Below are 14,339 nucleotides of genomic sequence, written 5' to 3'. Positions count from 1 at the left end.
TATCCTCCGCCAAACAAAACGCCCGGCAACAGCAAGCACAACACTCTCGAACTGAAACGTGATCGTAATGGAGAGAACGTTGTCGTCAGAGAGACGACAACGACGACAACGACGACAAGTACGATGACAACATTGAACACGATGACCATGGCGAACAACATAGTGACCCTAGATTCCCCTAGACTTCGCTCGAACGATATAAATCTCTCAATGCCGAACAAAGCACCGATCGTGTCGTCACCTCCCACGCTAGCCACCGATGCTAGCGCTAGGGAAAACGTAGTCGCGCGTACGATAGACCGAAAGCACGAGTCCAAGAAGGTAAGGTCCAAAGTAAAGAGCTTCCTTATCGAAAGCTTCTCCTCTATCATGCACCAAGATAAGCCTCGCCGGCACAATAGTAAAAAGCTTCACCTAGACGCTTTCAGCACGAATCTAGAGCTTCGCTCTTACGATTTCTCTCTTTCTAACCAGACATCTCGCTTCAGCGAGAGATCCTTTAAACGGTCTTCCTCGATTCACGATTTATTTGCTCCTGAACACAAGAAGGATTTCCGTTTATCCTGCATCGCTACCTTATCCACCGATTACGACAATCGTGATCACATTGATGAATGTAAAGTCGTTTTTCTCGACGATGACAGAGAGAGAGAGATTCTCTCGTTCGAGACCAATCAGAACTCACGAAATTCCCAACGCGAGAATTCCTCCGTTAAAGACATTACGACGATCATGGACCTTCTCGAGGATCGCGCTAAATCTTCCTTAGACATATCTCCGGATACGCAGAATAAGAAGAACGCGAAATTGTCGCTTGAATATGAAAAACGATTGAGATCGCAAAGCGTTTTGGATGTAACCAACTCAAAAACTATGTTCGTCAAACCGATCGCGAGAACGAACTCTATTGAATCCAAATTTATTACAATCAATCGTTCGCCATTCTCGATGAATATTCTTCAGAAAGGTACTTTTTCGTCCGCTTCTTCTCTTCTTCTTCCTCGTCCTCTTTTCTCTGCTTCTTTCTCCTCTCGCAATCCTGACGGACAAACAACACCGGACTCAACGAGACTCACGTCGAAGAACAGTGCGTACAACACGCTATATGCTTACCAGGACCACGACGATCTTTGCGTACTACAGGTAAACCGCATAAGAGACTCTGCTTCGAATTTCCGAGTGTTCTTGCATTGCGTAACGTCTTGTCCGTTCGAGCTGTTGATGCGAAACACTCCTTTCCCATCTTTTCTCTTTTATCTTGTCTTTTCTTTGTTTCTTCCTTTTTTTTTTCTTTTTTTTCTTCATTTCTTTGATCGGAAAATCTTTATTCCTATTTCGTCGAACATTATCAAAGAATTTTCGCAAATCAGCTCGTCGGACGAGATACGATATTAAAAGCATGGGGGACGAACCTTTCGAGGACGTGCGATGCAGCATGGTAAAGTAGAACTTTCTATACTTGTTTTATTATACGACTGTCCTACGAGTGAGCAGTGGTTTGTATCTCTTGTATGTTCTATCGTAGGAATTAGACGGCACGTGCCTAGTTTGTATACCTTTACTCTCACTGAATCCACTTCCTTCTCCGATCGTTCCAACGATTTCTTGGTCATTCTTCTTTTTGTTATATATATATATATATATATATATATATATATATATATATAAATGTATCTTTTATCTAGATACGCGGCACGAGTTTGAAGCGTAGCGTGCCGTGTTAGGGGATCTTTTTAAGAAAGGGTTTATTTTTTCTCTTTTTGTGATGGTAATAATAATAATAATAATAATAATAGAAATAATGGAAATTGTAATGAATTAGTTAAACGAGAGGAGACTATTTATCTCTTTTCGTCTCTCACTTACGTATTCTCTTTCTTTTTCTTTCTTTCTTTCTTTCTTTTTCCCTCTTCTCTAACTATCTGTCTATAGATTTTTGGAAAAAGAAAAATGTAGTTTTGTGCATGGCCGAGCTCAAGGGACGATTAATTCGAACCACTTTTTGGAATGGGTTTTTAGGCTGGTCTTAATGGAGTCAAACCTGCCATCCCGCCCAGAGATCAAAAAAGGGCACCCGCTAGACCACCGAAGGATAGTCTCAGACTTTCGAGCCAGAACAACAACGTCGAGAGCAACGATTATGCTAATACTACGGAACCTACGCAGCAACAGCTTCATTCCATTAGGAAATATCAGGTATGTTCTATGTTGTCTTGCGCAAAAAAAAAAAGAAGAAGAAAAAAAAGCACGAAGAAGTCCGCAATATTTCGTAATCGAGTTTACGAAAACTCAACTTCGTCTTTGTCGTTTCTTGTCATCCTCTCGTAATTATGAAACTCTTACATTGAATGACGTCGTTCCTTCGTTTTTGTAATTTCTTCTTCCTTCTCTTTTTGTTATTGCACAATATCAGTCCAATTTGATTAGCGATTAGATAGAATTAAATTGCAATGTTTCCTTTTCAATTCATGTAATTAACACATTCCTCATCGGTGATGCAACACGAAATTAGGATAATTTGTTTACATTGAAATCGTAATTTCGACTTATGCGAAAATGATATGATGATGTTTTTTTATCAATGATCGCCGGTAAACATCTCGATCAAGTTTGTGAGCGTTTCGTTCTCCTTCATCGGATATTTATGGTCGTTGGCTCCGACTGGTCGCATGCCAAAATTTATGAAGATTGACAGTTAAACGATAAAATTAGTCGATCAAGTCTAAACGGAATTTACATCGTCAAAAATAAATTGAGTACATGATGCGTTTCAAGCGATAAATCATGCAATTCATTTTGTCCTCCAAATTGTCTTTTAAGTATCGTTAAGTCTCTATCTCGCATGATTTTCTTTGTTGTTAAAAAGCTTTACATGACGATAGTAAAAAGTTCAATTTTCGATTTCATATAAACGTGACGTCGAGAAAATATTTAATGACAAATAAATATAGAGATTGAAAAGTATTTTGAAAATAATTTCATGGTCGAATCAAGTTCGCATAAACCAACAAATATCGTAATGCGTTGAGAGTTAGTATCTTTCTCAAATTATTATCATTTTCAAAAAATCACAATACGTTTATCCACGAACGAAAAATAAGCCCGTTTTCCAATTCGGTGATACGTTTGCGTGATGTAATACCGGTGTTCAACGACAAATGATTATTCACCTAGGAGACAAGGTAACCCGTTGAGTTCGTGAACATTTGGACAGGAAATCACGGATGCGAACGCGACAATGGCTAATGGAAACTCGTTGTGCCATACTACGATAGTCATACAGTTGTACAGTTTCCGTATTTCCTATTTGGCATACTAACGGTCGTATTTCGATCGATCGACGAGAGCTACTTTAACTCTTTCACTACCTGTTCACTACCTGTCACTACTTGTTCACTATTCATGGTAAATATAATAAAAGAAATAACAGATATTTTTTCATCGGTTAAATTTCTTTAAAAAATATTATCTTTTTGTTTCTCGTTGTTTGTACATTAATTACGAGAGTCTAGAATATAATTGATGTTTCATCTTGAAAAGTAAAGACTTCGGGACCTAACTATGAAGTACTGTAATTTAGCGAAGCAATAAACGCTTCGAAGTTAATGCGTTTCTCTCGGAGGTACGACGATAAGATTTTGCGCCAGCGTAGGAAGATCGTTTCTACGGTAATTACATAGTCATTAATCGTTATCGTCGATGAAGATCGTATCTCTCTCTCTCTCTCTCTCTCACTCTCTTTCTCTATCTCTCTCTTTCTCTGTTTGCTCTTCGAAAAATACTGAAAAGTTAGGATATATAGTACATATTCGATATAGTAATTCATAGGAGAAGGTGAGCATAATACGTTCATGCGTGTTCCACGAAGAAGAAAAAAAGAGAAGAGGAGAGAACGCCGTGTGTCTCTCTCCTCGAATACGCAGGCGTGGCTAGAGTCGTGAGTATGTTTATCTTATAGAATCCTCACACCGTTCTCTTTCGCCTTACCTTAAGTCAAGCGTGCCTCGGAATGCAAAGAACTCCGGCATGCTTTAAGATTATACGCCTCGAGTGTAAGCTTAACGAGTTTCGATACTTATACGCGTACACTTTCCTTTTCCCACCTCCGCTTTCCCTCCATTTTTTAATATACAAATGTCCCCTACGACAATAATACTCTTTCTTTTGTTTGATAATTAAACCCATATATGTATTATCAATTCAATTTTTTCTTCATAAGACATGATATGCAAGGAATGTTTAATCTTTTAATGCATAATTTTAAATGAATATCAGATCATAGCTATTGTTATGAAAATTCAATTGATAATATTTAATTAAAAAACTAAAACGTTACAGACATTAAAATATAAATTAAATTACTTTAATCATTAATAGATCATCATTTCACAATCACAAGTATTTAAAGAAAGAACTACAATTATATACTTCCTTCTTTATATCTTAAAAGGAACAACTTCAAGAACTCGAAGCTTCCTTTGCTTTGTCAAAATTGCTGAGACGTTGAAATCTGAGCAATATGAAGTTGCCAAGGAACGTATTAAAGTCTCTCCTTGGTTGATCAATGTCTCGTTATAAAGTGATCCTTCCAACAGGCGACAATGTAATAGAAATATATATGTGATGTGTGTATAGATATATATGTGTATATATATATATATATATATATTCATGTATATCGAACTTACGGTCTAAACGGTGCCGCCTTTCTCATTCTCATCTCATAGCAGACTTTAGCACTGTTGGGAACTTACAGAACGAGCAGAGCTCACGTTAAAGAAACCCTACGTATCATCCAAGTAAACAGGGCTTCGGCCAAGTATTCTCGCGCACATAACAGCACGCACGAGTTGCCATCGTATCGCATCGCATCGTATCGCATTGCGTCACATCATTCGTTCGGTGGTTATATAAAAAAAGTCGATATTTTAAAGAAAATGTTCACAGCTGATCCGTGAAATTTGAACTCTGTCTTATCGGTTCTTTAAAAAGAAAATTCACTTAGATTCTTTGACGATGACCTTTAGAAATTTCATCCAATATCGACCTACATATCCCTCGATTGGATAAACGTTTTTTTTAGATAAATTTGTATCACCTTATTATAGATTTAATTGTAAATTCGAAAAATTTCTATTACTTATTTCATAAAATTATAATATCGATATACTTTAATATGTACGTAACCGTTAATATTTTTGCACCGATGCGTGATAATTCATATTTTTTTTCGTATCTATAAAAAAAATTATAAAATTTTTATAATTTTATAACTTTATAATACATATATATAATACATATTACTTATATTAATATAATTCTGAAATGAAAAAACTAATGAAAAAACTTTGAATGTGTAGAAATAATTAATTTTCTAATCATAAAATAAAATAAAACTTGGAAGATACAGATATGTAAATATATTGGCTTAAAAGTTACGGGAATTGGCATTGTAGAATTTTAAGAGAAAAATACATTTATATCTTTTGACATTGACCTTTAAAATTCCATTCTACAGGTTCCACAAGTTCGTTGATTAAAAAAACGTTTGTGAAATATGTTCGAATTGCCATATTATGGTCCAAGTTCAAAAGAATTCTTTTTCTGACAGCGATAGAACTGCCTTGTTTATTCCATAGAATATAACACAATGCTCGATATATATCATGTGTATTTAATCACAGGTATTTTCATAGTAATCTATTGTATTCATTATATCGCGTAATAGATTCCTTGACTTTTCTCTCATGCGAAATAGCAATTATATACTCTTAGTATATCTATTTAGAAAACTTTTCACACATAATGAATTAATCATTCCTTAGAAACCATCTTAGAAAGGGACAATACATATATCATCCATTCTTCTTCAATACTTCTATATCGTTTATGAATTATATATATATATATATATATATATATATATATATATAATATATATATATATATATATATATATATATCCTTTGAAGATTAAAATAATGAAACGAATCTAAGTGGAAGTAATTTTGGTCGATCTCGCAATATTTACAATTTTCTATTGGCTTTTTATTGGCCACTATCCTTTAACCATAAGGGTCATATTCGTTCAAGCGTAATACAATTTTGACCCTCATACGTAAAATAGTGAAGAACATATGTTCCATAGCATCGATGATACACCCTTAATGCATTGTGAATTTCGCAGGTGCGAGTCTTCTATCATTCAAAATCTTTTTAATGACCTTGGTGATTTTTTAACGTGATAATAAATATAAATAATTCAAATTGATACAAATTCTGTTCACTAAGAAGTATAAGAATATATATATATATATATATATATATATATATATATGTATCTGTATGTATGTATATGTAAATCACGTTAATACCCAGTTTTATTATCTGTGAATACTCTCATTTCCAAGGATATATTTTCTCTTTTCTTCGTAAGATTGAAAAAGAAAGTTTTAGTTTCCAGGATTTATTCTTTATATTTATCCTGGTTTCTTTCTTTTTGGGTTTCATTACTTTCCTTGTCAAAACTTAAAAACGAGGTCTTGATAATGGCTTTCATCAACCATCTTTCTATCCTTCTCGTTTAAATTCTTAAAGTGCATGGGTTATGATCTTCGTACACCTACGCGTTAACTAAACATCAATGTAAGGGGCATGTAAAAATTGTATCTAAAAATATACCAGTCTCTTAAATAGGTCGTTGAATAAATTATCGAGATTAATATAATTGAAATATAATTTATACTAAAGCAAGGACTTAACGATCATACATAGATAGATAATAGTAAAGATGTATTATATATTTTTATTTTGAAAGATATATCGGATATAATTTTATAAATAATTTTAGAAATTTAATATAATGGTATATCGATTTAGAAAATACTATTATTAATTATTTATTGTTTTATTTTGTTTAAGGAACAATTACGGAAACGTAAGGACGAGGAGGAGAGACAAGAAATCTTGAATCGATCGCTTCGTGGCTCAACGAAGCTTCAAGCTTTAGAAAGTCATGCCACGAATCTTACCGGCCAAGAGAATCTCGCATATGCTCAAGACGAGTTGACCACCACTGTTAGTCGTCCTGTTCATGTCGCACCTCAAGCGCCCTTAAGTAAGTCTACCTTTTCTTATTTCCTTCTTTCTTTATTCGTACGTGCTCGCTAGCCAAGAATGAATAATCGAATTAAAACCACGAAAGATCTCACGGTTGAGCTTATTTTTATATTTATAGAAAAAAGAAAAAAAGAAAGAAAGAAAACGACGTTATCGTCCACTTGGAAAATATTTTAAGCCCTATCATTCGAGCACTCAAGTCTCGTTTTATTTTATCTCAGCCTTCTTCTGAAAGCACAAATTTCTTTATCCGAAATGTTATCTGAAGATTTTCGAAGAAACCTTCTTTAAGAGCGTCTCTTACAAAGATTTCGACTTCTTCAGATTACTCTGTATAACGTCTAATGGTACGAGTCGTGAAATAACAAGAGGAGTACAATCCTAGCTTTGACGAGTAGTCTTTACATATTTCAGCATACGGAGAGGTCGTTGCCACGTTGGAGAGATTGCAGCTTCAGTTACGAAATATCTCCGGTGCTCTCGGCATTTCGGGTCCAAGTGTGGAAGCCGAACTTGAGGCAGTTCGGACGCTTTTGCTACAAAGCCAATTTGCAACTGCCATAGCTACGCATTACGCCTTGAAAACGCGATTAAGGTCGAACAAGGTTCTTAGACATCATGCCGAAGATTCATCGACATTAGCTCGGGACGTATGTATACGTTATTCTAATATTTAGATAGATTGATTGACGTTTATTTCTAAATTATTAGATGACGCAAAGAAAAAAAAAAAAAGAAAAACACAACAACAATTATGCGAAACATACGTGTATTTGGTAAAAATAGATATACATATCATATAAATAATAATACACTTATTATTAATATATACTTATCTATCAGAAATATTTATATATTATTATTCCGAATGTTATTAATGATTTTGAGATAATGTTTACCTGTTGTTTTTTTTTTGAGAAATGTTACCTTCGATTTCAACAAAACAATTTCTCTGTCATTTATTTGTTTCATTATTGCAGTGCGTAGACGTATTAGAAAAATGGCAATCATCATCAACGGCAACGGATGTTGGTGCGGCGGAAACGATGGCTGCCGTGGAGGAGCTGACGGGTATTCTTACGAGTTACGACATGGAGGCGTTACTTATAGCACATGATTCTATAGTTTCGTATGTGGAAGGCTTCCAAAGAAAGCACAGTCCTGCGTCTTCGTCACCAAGTCGCCCACCAAGTCCTACATCGAGTTGGAGAGAGTCACGTGTAGATAATATCAAAATAATTAGGATCGAAAAAACTAACGAACCTTTGGGTGCTACTGTTCGAAACGATGGTGATGCAGTTATTATCGGTATCTACCTAAATCGCTTAAAAATATTCTAAATTAAAATGAATAAATCCAATGACGAATATTTCTTTCCAAGGTCGTGTTGTTCGAGGTGGTGCAGCAGACAAGTCCGGACTCCTGCATGAAGGAGATGAAGTTCTAGAAGTTAATGGAGTTGAAATGCGTGGAAAAAGTGTTAACGATGTTTGTGACATTTTAGCTGGCATGCAGGGTAGTCTTACGTTCTTGGTATTACCAGCACCAACGAATTACCGAAATAATTTGAATAATAGGAAAGAGGACACTAATCAAGTAAGCGAACGAATTGTTCTTCTATAAACTTTCTTGTATAATCTTATTATTGATAAAATGAATATTTGTTTTAGATACAGCATATACGTGCACACTTTGATTATGACCCTGAAGAGGATCCATATATACCATGTAGAGAACTGGGAGTTAGTTTCCAAAAAGGTGATGTTTTGCATGTGATTTCTCAAGAGGATCCAAACTGGTGGCAAGCTTATAGAGAAGGTGAAGAGGATCAAACTTTAGCTGGTCTTATACCCAGTAAAGCCTTTCAGCATCAGTAAGTTTTCTTATAAAATAATTTATTGTATACATATGTTTGATCAACTTCAAAATATTATTCGAAATGAACAAAATTGATAAATAAATAAGGAATAAGGAGAAAATAGTTTATGTTAAATAAAAGGTGATAATAACAGAGCTTCGTAAAATATAAAGTTAGGCAGTGGAATTTATGCAAAGCGTTCAAGAATCGGGGTGTGCCGTGGTATACGACTGGTTTAGTCATTGCATAAATTTGTGAGGCTAATGCTTACATCCATGATACTTCGCAGACGAGAATCCATGAAGCAGACGATAGCTGGTGGAAAGTCGACGGTACGGGGTTCGAAGAAATCTAGTACACTATTGTGTGCGAGAAAAAATCCAAAGAAAAAAAAACGAAACAAACTTGGTACCAATTTCAACGACGACGGTTATCCTCTTTATGCGACGACAACGATAGACGGTAAACATAGTTTTTTCTTTTTCTATTTGATAACATAATATTATAAACCGTTAGTAATAACATTGAGGAGTCATTTGTAGATTACGACAGCGAGGAAGTGCTAACGTACGAAGAAGTAGCTTTATATTATCCAAGAGCGAATCATAAGAGGCCTATCGTTCTTATTGGTCCTCCTAACATCGGTAGACATGAGCTGAGACAGAGATTAATGCAAGACAGCGAACGTTTTGCAGCTGCTATTCCTCGTGAGCATTATTTTCTCTTTCTTCGTATCAATAATTTTTCAAAACGAGTAGAAAGATATCTAATGATTTTTATTTTGCGGTATAAACTGATATTTAAAAGACTCGTCGTTTTCTTTAGATACGAGTCGTCCAAGGAAGGACTCAGAAGTTGATGGTCAGGATTATCACTTTATCTCTCGCTCACAATTTGAATCTGATATTCTCTGTCGGAAATTCGTTGAACACGGCGAGTATGAAAAAGCATATTACGGTACTTCTGTTGAGGCTATAAGATCGGTTGTGAATTCTGGGAAAATCTGCGTCTTGAATTTACATCCTCAAAGCTTGAAGATCCTACGGAGTTCGGACTTAAAACCATACGTGGTCTTTGTAGCACCTCCTAGTCTCGAGAAGTTACGACAAAAACGTATTAAAAGCAACGAGAGTTTTAAGGAAGAAGAATTGAAGGACATAATAGAGAAGGCTCGGGAGATGGAAGACAAATACGGTCATCTATTCGACATGATCATCATTAATAACGATACGGATCGTGCTTATAATCAACTTCTTACAGAAATTAATTCATTAGAAAGGGAACCACAATGGGTACCTGCGTCTTGGATTCAGTAATGGTATACTGAATGGATGACGAATGTGTCTTAGATATCAATGCCATCGCGAGTTTAATGGCACGTTACTAAATACCGATTAAGAAACAGATTATAATATAAATGAATTGATTCTTTCGTAAGTACTTACTCGTTACTGGTTTTGCGTGGTAAACTTGTACCTTGTTGAACGATTGCAAGTACTACGATTGAGATGCCAATTGACGATCATTTTAAAATTCAAATCTTGTAGTTCCTGATGGCCGAGGTTCGCACGTCGTTTGTAAGCGAATCCTCATGATGTCAAAATGACATTGATCGATCTGAATCGGTTTGACTCGGACGATAAGATTTTTGAAGGAACAATGCGATATCAATTTCTCATGTTAGAATTATAAATGCAGAAAATCTTGTTGATCCTGGGATAACCATTATGTAGAATTAATTCGTTTAAAATGAAAAAAAAAAAAAAATCAAGTTGACGCGTGAAACGCATTCGCAAAAAATTTTATATTTCGATCATCTATCTGGACCTTCGTATCGCAATACAATATATATTTATCCAATCACTTTTCAATTTACTATAACTAAATCGTCGTGTTTATTATATTTTTTAAATCACATTCTCATTTCTTTCTTTCCTGTTAATTTATCGCGATATCATTAACATTTAACTGTTACGTGTTGTCCCATTCAAAAATCAAATCTATATCAAAATTCTTATTTTACATTACGACGAAAGAATTGTATCTCCCGACTTATAAATATAATAGAAATGTCGACTGATGATCGTACTAGCGAATAAGTCGTTTTAATGCGACAGTTTGAACATAAAATTTTTAATAGAATTTTAGATAAACTCATCAATTGTCTAGTAGTACGTTTATTGAGAAAGAGAACTATTACTTTAAAAAGTTCTTAGAGAAATATTGAATGTATAAACAGAAAAAAAAAATAGGACGTAGAATGGAAAAGTGAAGGAAAATGAAAAAGTTAAGGATGCGTTTAAGTAAAAATATAAGAAAATAGTAATTCTCCGTATTTAAAATGCAAACAAAATACAGCTCGGTGTTCGACTTAAAATGGTGCTTTAAAGTTGATATGGTTCCTTGCAATTAGGTCATCGATATATTTTCTTGTGCTTCTTAAATATTTTAAATACACGTACCCTGTTAAAAGTGAATGATGATAAAACGATGATATAGCTTAGACGGGGAAGTTACTCATTTTACCGTCCTGCGTAAACAATATATAAACTCAATGAATATTCGAATAGATACGAGCGATTAGTTACGATCGACACTGTTACATTAATAACGACTAATTCTTAAGTATGATCATAGAGTTTATAGAGAGAAGATCGTTAGAGAGACTTCCGTTATGTCTTCGATGATTTACTTTTGTAAAAATTCGTATCGTCAAATCGATATTATTAGACAAAAAGTATTTTATAAAGGTAGTATCTTTTTTATAAATATAATTTTAAAGAGTTTCATTAAAGCATATCACACGCAAGAAGTTCATACGAATCATAATACTCGTAAAATCCGTGACTCCTTTATTCTTGGCATAGCTATTGACTTTTATCGCACGTCTCTAATAACAATAGTTATTAAAAGATAAATTCTCTCTGTGCACGAATAAATCGTTACGAACGTCATAGGAGTTGCTAAAATTAACGTCGAAAAAAATCTTTTTAATACTCTTTTTCTAAAAATACGCAAGAATATTACGTCGTGCCAACGTCTTTGCACTTTTATCATAGTTTCGATCGTCGTACTACTCCGAAAAACCCTTTCAAAAAATCCCAACTTACGATATGGTCGATGTAAAGTCGAGCAGTGAATTAAAAAAAAAAGAAAGGCGCTCATAGTGTTATCGATGTGCTCCCCCCTCCCCCCAAATTCCGTCTTGCGTGTATTCACGTACTGGTTATTAAAAATTAGGATTACGAATACTGCTCCGAAAGTGCGTTTACAAGCTGATTTTTGTCAACTAAAGGAACTAAATGATCTTTTCATTTAATTCCTAAACAAATTCCAGGTATATCTTCCATTATTCTACTTTTCATAGTTACGATATAGAAACAATTACTCTGAATCTATCTTGTAAACTCGCTTTTCGAATTGGTCTCGTAATAGTGATATTAAGAAGCGAAGAAAGTTCATTAAAAAGAAGAAAACTTAAGAATAAGAAATAAAGAGAGAGAAAAACAGAAAAAAAGAAAAGATAAGTCAGATTACTCTCGTCGGTCTAAAAAAAAAAAAAAAGAAAAAAAAATATGGGCGAAATTTCGCATGGATCAAGTAGAGCAGATTAAACGTTCATTAGATCGATGATGTTAAGATTAGCTGTCGAGAACAGAATAGATATTTAAGATAAAAAAAAAAACATAAATGTCGATGTCGAAACATTGTAAAACTAGACACATTATTAGGGAACTATTACTTCGTGATAACATTATAAAAAATATCTATAGCCCAGGATACCTACGGAGAGGACGAAAAAAATATAAAATATTAAGTTAACTTGTCCCATCGGATGAACTAAGTAGAGAAGAGGGGACAATATTCTGCCAAGTTTATTAAAAGAGAGGAATAATATGCGAATGAATTTCTGAGATGTGCCAAAATACTTCTGGGTAAACGTTTAGTGGAGGATTTAAATAAACAAAACAAAAAAAAATAGGGAAAGAGAAAGAGAGAGAAGAAAAAAAAGAAAACGTATTTTAAAATGCGCTCAAAAGAAACTTTTAGGACGTATACATATTATACAAATACACACACATACACACACACACACAAATCATATATATATACATAATATGAATTATGTAAATATTTGTGTACTTGTATAGAGATGAAGAAGATGAAAAAAAAAGAAAATATCAATATCATCATCATCGCCATCTATCATCATCATTGTCATTATTATTACTACTTCTACCACAACTATTAATTACTTAATACTATATATATGTATATATATATATATATATATATATATATGTATATATATAATATATATACCACTACTACTCTATTACTTGCTACTACTGTTACCACTATCGCTATTACTATAAACGCGCTATAAACGAGTACTTAAATGTTATCCTTATTACGCGTTTTCGTTATTACGACACGAATTATTAATTTTATTATCATTATTATTATTATACACTCATTTATTATTGTTTTTATTATTCTCGTCGATGCATTTATAATGTGTCTATCGTGATTCTTAACTGACTATACCCGTGCCACGTAAAAGCGATTGGACGGCAATAGAATATTTAAGGAGTTATGTCAAATTTGATTGAATTTTTTTGTAAGCGTTGCCATTATGTCGATTTTATTTTTATTCACGATTTTTTTTTTTTCGTTTTTTATAAGAAAGAAAATATCTTCATTTGACATAGAAACAAAAAATGAATGAATTCGAGTGCACGAGTTGTATTATAAATGTAAAATGAATTTTGCAATACATTATATATATATATATATATATTAATATATATATATATATATAATATTCGTCATCGATGAAAGAGCGTGTATATTATGATTATCGTTATTATTACTATTATTATTTTTATTATTATTATTATTATTATTATTATTATTATTATTATTATTATTATTATTATTAATATTATTATTATTAACTTGATAAATGTTTATTACGATAAGTATTATTATCAATGATATTAATTATTTTATCTAACATAACGAGAGCATAACATGAAGAAAATATGAACATGAGTATGTGATTGTGTGAGTCGATGTATTAGTGCGTTAATTATTATAGCGTACTTTTGCATGGATGAATGTAATATTAGTGAGTGCAAATATATTTACTTATGTATAGAACGAAAGAACAGCGAAAAGAAGTAAAAACAATAGAATAGATAGACGACTGTTGAATGTATATTTTTAAGCTTTTGGTTTCTAAAAATAATATATTATTTACATTGTTATATCAATCATCGATGGTGTTAATGTCTTCGATCTGTGGCGATTCGATTTCGTTTGAATTGACATACAATAGATAATAATATTTTTGTCTGTA

General features: G+C 33.3%; 1 protein-coding gene across 7 annotated transcripts in view; it reads left to right on the top strand.

Moving 5' to 3' along the window:
• The window catches only part of LOC118444874 (protein PALS1), a 55,512-nt gene that overhangs the window by 39,758 nt on the left and 1,415 nt on the right, over window positions 1–14,339 (top strand). For 6 of the 7 annotated variants that reach the window (XM_085660290.1, XM_085660285.1, XM_085660297.1 and 3 more), the window contains 9 exons: window positions 2,020–2,196; window positions 6,922–7,117; window positions 7,534–7,769; window positions 8,100–8,427; window positions 8,501–8,715; window positions 8,790–8,992; window positions 9,267–9,439; window positions 9,520–9,684; window positions 9,803–14,339. The exon at window positions 9,803–14,339 is cut by the window's right edge and continues 1,415 nt beyond it. In XM_085660290.1, coding sequence (XP_085516416.1) covers window positions 2,020–2,196; window positions 6,922–7,117; window positions 7,534–7,769; window positions 8,100–8,427; window positions 8,501–8,715; window positions 8,790–8,992; window positions 9,267–9,439; window positions 9,520–9,684; window positions 9,803–10,293 — 2,184 coding nt within the window. In that variant the 3' untranslated portion in view covers window positions 10,294–14,339. Of the gene's footprint in view, window positions 1–327; window positions 1,144–2,019; window positions 2,197–6,921; window positions 7,118–7,533; window positions 7,770–8,099; window positions 8,428–8,500; window positions 8,716–8,789; window positions 8,993–9,266; window positions 9,440–9,519; window positions 9,685–9,802 lie in introns of those variants that run through there. The other variant, XM_085660306.1, reaches the window with a different exon arrangement.

The sequence above is a fragment of the Vespa mandarinia genome, chromosome 1 (genome assembly GCF_050613455.1).
Source record: "Vespa mandarinia isolate Hongniang chromosome 1, ASM5061345v1, whole genome shotgun sequence".
Lineage (NCBI taxonomy): Eukaryota > Metazoa > Arthropoda > Insecta > Hymenoptera > Vespidae > Vespa > Vespa mandarinia.
This window is presented reverse-complemented; position numbering and strand designations above follow the sequence as displayed.